Source organism: Pholis gunnellus (assembly GCF_910591455.1).
Source record: "Pholis gunnellus genome assembly, chromosome: 21".
Lineage (NCBI taxonomy): Eukaryota > Metazoa > Chordata > Actinopteri > Perciformes > Pholidae > Pholis > Pholis gunnellus.
Window position 1 is genome coordinate 10,859,328 of NC_136548.1, and position 12,682 is coordinate 10,872,009.

The 12,682-nt window shown below is 42.1% G+C and overlaps 1 protein-coding gene across 1 annotated transcript; it reads right to left on the minus strand.

Moving 5' to 3' along the window:
* Positions 1-2,746: 2,746 nt before the first annotated feature.
* On the minus strand, positions 2,747-12,419 carry pde6c (phosphodiesterase 6C, cGMP-specific, cone, alpha prime; the record flags this gene model as incomplete). Its single annotated transcript, XM_079182915.1, has 22 exons — positions 2,747-2,787; positions 2,894-3,047; positions 3,985-4,068; positions 4,185-4,259; positions 5,031-5,094; positions 5,237-5,344; positions 5,552-5,652; positions 5,740-5,827; positions 5,858-6,024; positions 6,464-6,571; positions 6,824-6,979; positions 7,280-7,345; positions 7,712-7,855; positions 8,034-8,183; positions 8,341-8,388; positions 8,848-8,914; positions 9,253-9,317; positions 9,460-9,534; positions 9,644-9,784; positions 9,938-10,027; positions 10,902-11,054; positions 11,952-12,419. The coding sequence occupies 22 exons, from the start codon at positions 12,417-12,419 to the stop codon at positions 2,747-2,749; spliced, it is 2,613 nt and encodes an 870-aa protein (XP_079039041.1).
* Positions 12,420-12,682: the final 263 nt, after the last annotated feature.

The following is a 12,682-nucleotide window of genomic DNA, read 5'->3' on the forward strand; positions in this document are numbered from 1 at the left end:
TTGTCAGCAGAAACCTCTGAAGCATCCCGCACTCAAACTACACACACACACACACTGGATTGCACTGCTGCAGCATTGTTGCTCTTCATTTTTTTTACTCCGTCTTCTAAATGACCGTGTACATGTTGAAATGACGACACGGAAACACCAACCACAGTGTCCTGCATGCAGGATTCTGCAGACGGCAGGACGTTGAAGAAAATAGCCAGACAACATTGTATCGAGCAGGGATCAGAAGCAATCCACTGATCCTCTTTCCCCCGGAGGCTCATCCAGCTTTGGAGCCTCTAAGATCCCTGCACGATATATGACTAAGAACGAGCGCTGTCGCGGCTAAGCCCAAGGTTTCTTAAGTTCATTCTAATAAAGAGATAAAGTATCACCTATTTCCATGTTAAGAAAAAGTGATTCTGTCTATTCTTACTCTTCCATAAATTCCTTTATTTGCTTACACATATATTTCATGACACATACATACAGTAGAGGTCACCTCATATGTCAAATGATAGAGTTCTAATTTGTAAAAGACAGTTGATGGGATAAGTGGAGCGTTCTTTGGTATCTCACAAAGGATCCTTAAAAGGTAAAGCGAGGGGCTATTGATGTCACTGGAGAGAGACGTGTGGAGCAGGAACAATGAGGTAAATTCACGGTTAGATAGCGAAAACGGATTGCTTTCAGTGAATGCTTCTGCACAGGTCTCCAGTGACCACAACAGCTCCTCGCTTCACCTCCAGCAGCAGAAAAGGAGTTTCCAGGTAGTCCCAAAGCCCTTCTGAGAGGATTAAGTGCCTTTGATTGATGCCCGGTTGATTAGAGGAGAAGACATTGTGCAACAGGAAGCTGAGAGGCGCAAACTTGCCTTTGCTCCCGGTGGCTCATTTCTAAAAGTGCTTCAGGAGGCGCACTGGGGGATGGGCTGTCAACTCAAGATGCCAGACCAGATCAAGTTCAAGACAGTTTTAACAGGGAAATTCACACCCGAGTTGACATCAAAACAGCAGTTATTGCGCGATTCATCACACTGTTGCATCAGTGAAGACAGAAACAGAGGACTTTGGCCTGTACCACCATACAATCAATGACGCTATGGATCACATTTTAAACACAAGTTGTCTGCACATGCATACAAGGCTTTGGTAGCCTGCTTTCCTCCTCTGTAAGAAGGGTATTTAAAGTCTAAAGCTGTGTGGATCTCAAACGCTGGCTGGGAATCAAATCAAATCCTATCCAATCTTCTTACAGGAGAGGCAGATCTACGGTGCCCTGTTTGACTGACTTTGACTCTTGCCTCCTTCAAAGAAAGGTTGCTTTTAATTTTAGTACATACTTTCAAATTAGTTTTACACTTACATTTATATTTTTTACAATTTCTATGTAATTGACTATATACATGTGAAATCATGCACATTTAAAGGAAGCTTTGAATTGATATGGCTCTAAACACCGGTTTAAATACTATGCATGTTAACTTTGTTGTTGTTATTTTTCCACATAAGGACAACAGCTTACAGGTGTTTTTTTTTTCAAAGCTGACAATAAAAGTTGCACAAAGTACAATACATTTGCTGGAGGCCTGAATGTGATTTTAGCGTGCATTTCGCTCACAGATTCAGAACGCCCAGTTCACAAAGCTCATCTCAAACTCTCCATGCGTGAAGACAGCTCAAGTACAAAATTGTCAGACAAAGAATCCAAAAAAAAAAAAAATATATGTATATAGATAGATTGCATATTAAAATAAATACACCCTCACACAGCTCATCAGCGCCTTTTGAGGTAAGAGAACATCAGCCCTTGTTGAATGCACGTCGCACGCCGTCACTCGCTGTGTCTGAGCTTCACGGTTTTGTTATACAGCACTGAAAGTTCCTTCGGGTCGCAGATTTCTGTTCTCGTCTTCGAAGGAATTAATTCCACAACTCGTGCTACTTTAAATATTAACCAAAAACAAGAATATTAAACCCATTCCTCTGATCCCAGTGAGTATAAAGTTGTGAGGTCATAGACCCTGCCTGCCCACCCGCCCTCCACTCATGGCCTGCCGCTGCCAAAACAGCAGCAGCTAAGTGCATTGTGCAACCTACAGTACTGCTATACCGCGTGCTAACCGACTGCCAATGGGAGCGCTGTGTGAAAACTATTGCTTTGGCATGCATACACGCCACGTACAGCACAATGCTGTCCCCTAGTTTAGCTATTTATACCGACGAGTTTGACTTGGAACATTGTCTAACAGCTTCTGAACTTATCCAACCATGGTTTCAAACCATACAATGTCAGGAATGTTTTGATTATTGCTATCGATTATATTAAAAGGGAAATATACGTTGTCCATGTATATATATATTTTTTTAAGTTCTTGGTTGCCTGAAGGAGGAAGTTTCAAATACATCTCATCTTCTGAGTCAAACAGGCTTCTCTTGCAGTCCCAACATTACTTCTTGGGTGATGTTGCTGACTCTTCCCTCCTTGGAGAATAGTAAGGCTGACTGCACACGGGACCGCAGACCAGACCTGAATACAATAGACTAAAGTAGGCTACATTGAACCAGACCAGACCAAATAGGGCTGGACTAGACTGCACCAGAGCGGACAGCACCTAACCAGAGAGAACTACTCTGGTGTAGATCAGACCAGACCAAGCTGGCCTAGTCAAGCTCCGACTAGACTAGTTGTCAGACCAGAATAGGCTAGATTAGTCCTAACCAGAGCGCGTCAGTCCAGATCCAAGCACCGTAGGAACTTAGCAGATGGTGCAGGTCTTTGACTTTGCATCTCCACCAGCTAGATAAACACACACAAATAGAAAGAAGTATTAAAACAGGACGAGTCTCTTGATCTTCGATCAGGCAATCAACTGGACCACTTTTCACAGATTTTTCTTAATTACCTTTCTTGGCTTCATCTTCTTCCAGTTTCTTCTTCTGATCCTCAATGACCTTCATCTTTGCCATGTAAACCTCAGCCTGCGCGTTCCACTGTGCCCTGTTGTGGTTCAGACCATCGAACATGGGCGTGATCTCTTTGTGGAACCTGGAGAACTCCTGGTAAACGAAAGAGAACACACTGGGTGTAAATATGTTGCTCACATTGAGGGAGAAGAACTTAAAAAAGGAAGGAAAATGTTGGTGTTGCAAATACATAATTTCCCTTTTAGACTAGAAGTCGGCAGGGAAGACTGACACATGTTGATTTATATGGATGTGTGTCTTCTTGTCCAAATACCATCCTGAAAAACAGCTCGCTGACATTCCTCTTGGGGCCAGCTGGGTTCAACAGGTTCTTTGCTCTACGTCCTGTGATCCAACCTCAGGTGGTTGAAGCTACAACAACACCTCTGTGAAGTTAATTATAGTGTGAGAAATGATTTCACTCACCGGTAATTTTCCACTATTATAGATCTGGCGTGCATGCTGTTTTCTGTTCCCGTCTACAAGGTGCTCTATTACCACTGAGTTGAATCTACACCTCTCTGTCTTTTCAACAATGTATCACACACAGCAGGCTTTACAGTTTGCACAGTCGGAGGTGAGCTTGGAAATGAATGTTATAGCCTTGGAAAATAGAAGTCACACTTCAAACTAGGGCCTCGGCGTGAGGTTAATGACTTGAGTTAGTTACTTTTTACATTTCACATTTTTGGCGCTGGCGCTCTTTGAAAGTATAAACATGTATTGGATTGAACTGAATCAAAACACCTCGTGGGGAAAATATTTTTTTTATGGTGCTTTGCTGAAAATCAAGATCAGATAGTAGCTGGATTAAATTGTTATGCCCCTCTTGGCTTGTGGCTGTGTTTAAATTCCAGCAGTTACAGATAAATTGTTGCAACAAAGAGCGCAGGCCAGACTCCCTTTCTTGCAAAATCCATGTGTCTTTTTCACGCCTTGAGATCCATCTTGAAACTATCATCTCCCTTTCAGTGTGTATAATAATCATACTCCTCGTTGTTCTGTTGCGCAACATAAAAGCTAGCATTACCTTGTACACAAATGAGCATACGAAGTCAATGAAACCACACTGCATCTTGGGTAGCTGTTCGGCACAGTTTCTGTCCATCATGGGCTGAGAGAGAGAGAGAGACAGAGGGGAGAGTTTCAGAAGAAAAGCAATCCCGAGAAACCTAAAAGAAAATAATAATGTGAAAGGAAGAGAAGGCACAAGAGGGGTATGAACCTTACAATTGGTTGTTGGTCCAAAACAGATCTCTCCAAATCTCCTTGTTCCCAAAACTCAGCAGCTACCATCAGAGCCACCTGTAGGGAAACAGACACAAGGAACAAAGAATGATGCAAGGGAATTAAGGATAAACATTGGGAGGAAATGATTGCAAATGAGAAGCAAACATGAACATGGACATTCTTTCATCTTGTGTTATCTTGTAGGAAAACTAGAATTACCGCCTTGTGGTTGAATGTTGCAGTTTACACCCATGTCTGTCCAAAATGTCAATACCTTCATTTGATCCCATTAGACAAGGTGTGTTTGGAATTGTCATAATCATCGTATGAATTCTTGAGTTATGGCCCAAAAAGCTTGCGTTTGGCGATCACGGTGACCGTTTAAACACCAAATTATAATAGTTCATCCTTGAGTCCAAGTGGATGATTGTGCCAAATTGGAAGAAAATGAGATCACGGTGTTCCTGAGATATCACAAAAATGGAAGACCTTGACCTTTGACCTCCAAAATCAGTTAACCCTTGCGTCCAAGTGGATGTTTTGCGCCGAATTTAAAGAGATATCGCGTTTACAAAAATGCACCCAAATGGACGGACAACCCAAAAACACACGGCCTAATAACTGCAGCCGTATTATATTTTCTGGATGTAATAAATCTAAAATAAGGGAGCTAAGAAACCAAACATATTTCAAGCTAAAAAACCCAATCGAAGACTGAAGACAGGCAGGATGTGACATGTAGAACAAACAGTTGGTCTAAGCAGAACAAAGTTACATGAAAAATGTCACTCTATATATATATATATATTTCAATCAGCACATGTGAAGGCTGTGAAGGCCACCCACCTTGCTCTGCACCTCCCAGGGTTTGGTGATAGCTGACAAGTCACAACCTGTCATCATCATGGCCCTGGAGGTGATAGAGAGACAGACAGTCAGGTCGGGCAATATGACACCCTGCTGCTGATGACGCAAGTGTCTCCTGTTTCAGAAATCTCCCCACAAATACATTTGGTCAGCTGTATTATCTTGGGCTTGAATCAGGTACATACATCACGATTTCCTTCCTGGTGGAGTTGTTGGAAATGTAGGCGATGGCCTCCTTTTCATCTGGCATTGGCTCTGTGGCATTTACAATGTTCTGGAACATGGTTCTCTTTCTGCGCGATGAGATAGCAGATAAACAAATCAGTCAGACCAAGTGCACGAAGCAAACACACAAATTGATTCCATGAAAACATCAAAAGGAAAACACACACGTAGACGGATGAACACAGATCGGGCGGCGGCTAAACCTTTGAGCAACATCAGCTTTAATAAGCCAGTCGGTGGCCGTAGCCAGTCTTGAGTATTTCAAAAGGACTTACTTGAAGTAAAGGGCCAGATCAGTGGCGATGATGCAGACGTCAAACAAGTGCTGCACGTTCTTGAACTGCTGCTTCTGGAGGTTGCAGAAGATGTTCAAGGTCTGCGAGAGACGAGGAAAAAGAGCGGTAAGAAAATGCGTGCGCCAGTCCGACCTCTTTACATTTATTGTCCGTGTAATTTGTCGTACCTCGTCACCCATGAGCGTCTTGCTGTACTCCAAATGGTGCCTCTCCATGATGGAGGAGCCATGAAGTTTAGCCAGAGGAGACGAACTCCTAAAGAAGAATAAAAGCACCCAGGTTTACACACATGCCCATGCTTCCAAAGCACAGATACAGAAATATATTATAGCTTTGACGTGCTTTGTCTGGTAGAGGTTGTTGGTTCCTCTGTGGTCGATATCGTGGCAGAACGCAGCAGACACCATGGCAAAGGCATCTAGATCAGAGTAGTACTTCCTCAGCCTCCCTGTCTGTAGGCAGAAGAGATAAATCATGGAGTATTATGTGCAGGTGAAAGTACACAAACTAGAAAAATCTTGGGCACTATCAATGCTCATTTGAATTCTCTGTGACGCTCTCCTGTCATAACAATTACTGAATGTGGAGTGGACAATATCTGCCCTGGGTTGGTGCAATTCTCAATTAGCTTTACGATGAAATAAAACATGTCATGAGGCCATATATAGGCGGTATCACACATTCTCGTAAACCTAGCGGTCTGTCAAGCTGTCGCCGCATGCGTTGTGTTAAATACTGTGCAGCGAGCTGTAGCGTAAAACGTTATTAGCGTCACCTGCTGTCCGCAAGAAACAAGACAGTTGTGAAGCGGAGAAGGAGAAGACACGAGACGACTCATTTTTGTGAGCTTTGGGTTTAATGTAGATTCTGCAGATGTCGTGCAGGCCTCACCTGCAGCAGGCAGAACATGGTGTGGCCGACGTTGAAGCCGTGCCTCCAGTTGTGGTAGGTGATGCTACGGTAACCCTTCCTCACTGTGTACATCCACTTGGTCAGCGTCTGAGAGGGAGGGAGGGAGAAGTGATTCGCATGGTTTATATGTTTGCATTTAAAATGCTATTATTGAAATAAATACTATTAAAATCCCAGTCTTCAGGATGAAACAAAAGACAGCAGCATCTCACAATACTATGCCGTATATATATATATATATATATATATATATATATATATATATGCACCGCCAGAAACCAGGAAGAGAATCCCGTCAGGGCAGACAGATCGAAGGAAGCGCCCGACTACATGACTCACCTCTGCGGGAACTTTAAACTTTTCAACGACTCCGAGCTCAAAGAACATGCGAATGCCGGCTTTGATGAGGTCGAACTCTGAGACGGGGAAGTCGCTGAAGGAGAACAGGTACAGATTCTCTCCGTTGACGTTGTCAGCTGGTGGGCAGGTTGCTCTCTGAAAGAAAAAAAAACAACAACCCACGAACCATTCAATACTCAAAAAGTGCCGGTGATCACAATGTCAGTTTGGAATATTTTACATTTTCCAATCAAATTTAAATTTGATTGAAAATAAATTAAGCTTTCCCAAGATCCTGAATAATGCGGATATCAAATGAATTGAGTGAATGAATATGCTAATTCATAGTCTTATTCATACATTTAAGCTTTGATAAGTGAGTAACAATCGGACGTGTCACCGTGTTTCACTTCATTGGAGGTTTTTTTTGGTCGTCAAGGTTCAAACAAAACATACCAACAGTTTGTACATATCTTTCTGTTCACAGTCTTCAGGCTCTGCGTCGAACTTCTCGTTGGTGTTCTGGTTAAAAAAAAAAAGAGAGAACAAGAAGTTATAATGGCATTTCACGTTGAACCCATGACCCATCACCCACAGACATGCGCAGCTTGAATTTGTAGATTGGCAACAAAAAGCAGAAAATATCATGAGGTCACGTTTCAAACACTCCAAGCAGTAACCGCTGTGTCATTGTCTCCATCGGACCTTTTATTAGCCCTCCAATAGGTCATTATGGAGGACTGCTACTCAAATAGCTATTCATGGCACAATAACCTTTGACTATTTCTAATCCCTGCTCGAGTCTCCTCTTGATCAAATGCTGAGCGGATCAAAGGTTAGGCTTCTGGAGAGAGAAGGTGGGAGGAAAGACACGGGGTTGATACTGACCAGAATGGACTGTATCTCAGCTTTGGTGCACTTGGTCTGGTACAAGAGCATCTCCTCGGCGATGTCTTTCCTGTACTCCATGCGGTTCAGCCTGTCATATGTGTCGCAATTCAGCACTGACCAACCCAAGAACTGTGTCAGGGCCTGGCGCAAACAATGAAGAGTGAGAGAAAAGATAAGACAAACCAAGCAAGAAGCAACTTTTTCTTCATTTACACGCCAATGTGTGCGTCTACACACAAGACAGGCGGGACAGCCGAAGGAATGTACGACGGCGACAGAAAATATATAAAGAGAGAGAGAGAGAATGCACGGTGCTGACCTCAGTGATCTGTTCATCGTGTTCATCAAATGGCTTGCCGTCTTTCCTGTTGAAGAAAGTGGCGATGCCCACAATTTCTTCCTTCTTGTTGACGATGGGCAGCGACAAAACGTTCTTGATGACAAAACCCGTGTCGTCCACAGCCTCTTTCTGAGAGACGGTAGAATGAAAATATTTAGATCTTGCAATTAGTTTTTAAACCATTCTTCCTGAATACGGGCAGAACGCGCAACAGGATACAACATATATGAAACTGCATATTGTAAAGGAAGGGTCTTAATGTGAGAACGTGTAAAAGTCTCCTCACCTGGAAAGTGAAGAAATCGTCTGCAGCCACGTTCATCATGTTGCAAATCTGCAGGAAGACACACGACGCAGCCATTTTTAAAGTCAATATTACTCACAGCTGCTATTTCTGATCAAGCTTTTGTCTAAATAATAAAAAAATATTTGCGTGTTTCATTATTATAAGTCATGTTTAATTTACTTTACGGTATTTTAGTATGTTTGTCGCAATATGTTAAACTTTCTACAACAGCAGAAACAATTGAAATTTAATAAATGAAAATGGTTAAGTTCAGTTTTTTTTATCTAAACTGTGTTGTCTAACTGCACCGAGTCACTTCATGCACAGCATTCCTACTGAAGTGTCTTTTCCCTGTCGTTTGTAACGTTGCAACTAAATGTGTTCCTGCGCCCTTTGTTTCACTACTTTCCTAAGTTACTATAGTACATGTAGATATGTTTTTATGCTTTTAATAATTCAAGTCATTCTCATAATAAACTGCCCTGCAAGCAACAGTGAGAGACTTACGAAGCCATTCTCTGCAACGTATGTCGGTAGGCCGCTAACTAGAGCCCAGTGATCTGCAGGCGGACCACTGAAAAAGCGTGAAAGGGAGAAAAATACAGAGTTATTCTCTGAGAAGCAAGTTCAACAATGCTGACTCTCATTATGCATTATGTTGCCTCTACAGAAAACCACACCCAAATAACAGAAACCCCCATTTGTCTGCGGACAAGCGTGCATGCTTCACGTGTTTTTCATGCATCTAAGCTTTAAATTTAAATTTGCACTTTAGATTTTTTGTTAATTTGAGTGGAAGATCAGATTTGTATTGATACTGAGTTAGAACTTTTATTTTAAAATAAGACATCAAAAAATTGGTCTGAAGTGACTGAATTTCTCTTTCTGTATTTCGTTTGAGTGGATGCTCACGGTATGACTTTGATTTCTTCTTTGGCTTCCAGGAGGTAGTCAATGATCTTGTAAAAGATGATTTCCTGTGTAAAAAGCAGCAGCCTGTTAGAAATGATTGATTCATCTTCAGCTTAGACGATAAAAAGATGAAGCGAGTCAGATTTAATAGTACGACACGTCACAAAAACTGAATTAAAAAAAAAGAGGAAAATGTTAGATTGTTACCCTGCCATCTGGCGTCTTTGGTCCTTTATAGGGTTCCACATCTCCCAGTTTCACTGGCCATTCATCATAGAATTCCTGCGGGAAAAAAACACACAGGCAATAAAAGTTATTTAGGCCCGTAGCCATGAACGCCATACCTATTCAATCCTGTGAGCGAAACTGAATCTGATTCTGCAAGACCAACCTTCTCTTTGGTCATGTCCAACAGGCCCACTGAGTACCGTTCGCATTGTAGATAGATCCTTACGGTGTAGAGCGCTTTGTGGAACTGTCTCTCAATGTCTGTCAACTCCTCAAACACTTTACTGGCCGACCAGAGAAGCACCTACAAGAGAAGGAACAGCAACGCATGTGGGGTGATTAAATGTCTAGCTATGGCATATAGTATGAGCTCTGTTCAGTGCATTAGAAATACCAACAGGTAAACAACAGGGACAAGAGTATTCATCAATGCCTAATGGTGGGAGATTCAGTTTACCTGACTCCTTCTGGACTCCACGTTGAACATGTAGGATGTGTAATGCTGCAGGGTGATGACTTGGGCAAAGTTCATGTACTTGTGGAAGAGCTAATGACCAAATGAGATTAGAGGTTTCATCAATACACAACAGCAGATTAAAGACTGCGGAGGAAGTATGGTTCCATATGGCTACATGTCCCACAGCAAAGATGGGATTCGTCATTAACGGTGAACTGTAAAATAACATGTCGGCCATTTAGAGTATCCGGAGAATTAGATTTTAATTTGATGGATCAATAAAACATTGACATAAACACAACTCTTTCTTGCAAGTCAAACTTCATAACGTCTTTTAAGTCCACTTTTGGCTAATCTTTACACCATTTACACAAATATTTGTGTTTTTCTTAAAAGGTTTTTTGAGATAACATGTAAAGAAAAAGAGAAGTATAAACCGAGACACAAAGAACACCGACGTTTCAGACATTTTGCATCTCAGCTGTTACAGCATTTGCATCACTTCTGCCTCTCTTTAGATCTCCTTTCTCTCTTTTTCAGTTGCTTTGATTGACATTATAACCTCAATTTCCATCTGACCCAGTTTATTCTTTGCCCCGGTGGGAGTTTACTGATTATGAATTTGATCCTTTATATTCTAAAGAGATAACATATTCACAGTTAAATCATTACCCCTTTATTCAAGTCGAATGTTCAAAAGCAGCCAAATCAGTTCAGTCAGGTCTGATTGGCTCCCACTGACATAATTGGAGGGTTTTACACCCTACTGGTGAGACGTAATTGCAGCAATCTTTATTTGCACATTTCAAATGGCAGACGCAGGCTTTTTAAAGTGGCATACATTCCCCCCAAAAAAATATGGTGTACTTTAGCTGCTCAAATTCAAGTTAATTTACGACTGAAAGAGTGTCTAAAACACTACGGATAAGAGTGAACGTACATGTCTGAGTGTATATTCTCTTACCTTCTCATCCTCTGCAGAGAACGAGTCCGCTCCTATTTTGTTTAGTGCCATGACGACTCCAAGGCACTCTTTTTCAGCCATCAGAGGGAACGTGAGCATGCATTTAGTCTTGTATCCAGTCTGTTTGTCCACAAAGTCGCAGAACTTTGGATTCTGTTTTGGGAAAAAAAATGAAAAACTTCAAGTCAGGTTTGGTTGAATCCAGGTGGATATTAAACACTATAAACGGCAGGATTACACTATTCATGTCATTCTATGCAGTTAAATGGTTTCATATGCTCCTTAATCGCATGTATCTAACATACACATACTTTTTTTCAAATAGAGGGCAGCATGTTATCTGATCTTACTTTTAAATAAACAAGCTAAGATCATTCAGCCATCAGTATTTGGAGTATTGGCCACACTTGGAAGCGGAAGACATTCATGCTGCATTCACATTGGTCAATGGACAAGATGGGTAAGTATATCTTAAGCTTCAGCTAACTGCTCTGACAGTCCAATTGATGCCTAAAAGGGCTGGTATTAATTAATTCAAACATAATTCTAATAGTTTCTACTTTTTCAGTGAATCTAGAAGCTAAAACTGATGCTTATAATAAAAATAAGTCATAAAACTATAGGAAGATAAAACCCTTTCCCTCAATATGTTTTATCACCAATCATCACAAATATCACAAATATATTGAAATATCAGTATTTGAAGCTATTTATTGCCAAAGCAACAATAGCAAGGAACTCATCATGTAAGTTGGCCAAAATGCAACATGATTATTCCACAGTGAATACAAACACGTTTTGTGGTAATTTATAACTACAGGCAACTACTTTATGGACAATATCCTGTGTAGCCTTCACTCTGGCAAACAACCACCAGCTAACAATTAATCAAGCATATAAAGAAGACTTATGGGGGCAATTTTCACCAATAACATCGCAGAAACAAGGAACACATCTCCACTCAATGTCCGACAGCTTCAGAGTCACGCACACACAACTTTCTTGGAGAGCGCGCGCACTACGGCGCTCGGGAATGGCCTAACTTCTCACCTTTGAGACATCGGGTACGTTTTGTGGCTTTTTGCTATTCGCAGTGAAACCGACGATGCCCATGTCGAGGGGGAAGACGATTTCACTCTGCGGATTCACCATGTTTATCTCAAATTTGGACGTTGGAGTCACGTCAAAGAGGCAAGAGGAGAGCTCGGGTATTCCGTTTCTCGACCGGTTCATGTAAAAACCGACCCTGTCGGCCTGTAAGATCAGGGCAACTCTTTGCATCACTTTGTGAAGGGACTCCTCCATGTTTCCCTGCTTCTGCAACTCCTGGACCAGCTCGAAGATGATGGCGGCTTCCTGCACAGAGTTAACATCCTTGAAGGAAGCGGTGTCTTTGATGTCGAGAGTCGCAGTAAAGGCGGCGGTCAGGGCTTCCGCGCGCAACTTCTTATCGAAGTATTCTTTGGCGAACTGCGGGTTGTTCTCCAAGTATTTCTCCACGCTGTCCTTGTCTGCCATTTTGAACTCGAGTAGTGTTGTATATTCCCGTTGTCTTTTTTTTTCACAAAAGCATCACCTGCCGTGGGGGGGCAAGTAAAAATGGAGAGGGAAAGCTGTGCTGTGGCCTACAGGGTCGGGTGGATCAGTAGCATTCTCCTCCACGGTCCCCGAGGGAGTCAGTGACACATCCCGTGTCCACCGACAGACAGAATAAGACGGAGCGCGGCTTAGAGGCTGAAAGGATCAGAGTGGCCGCTAATTAATGTGACGTCATGACATTA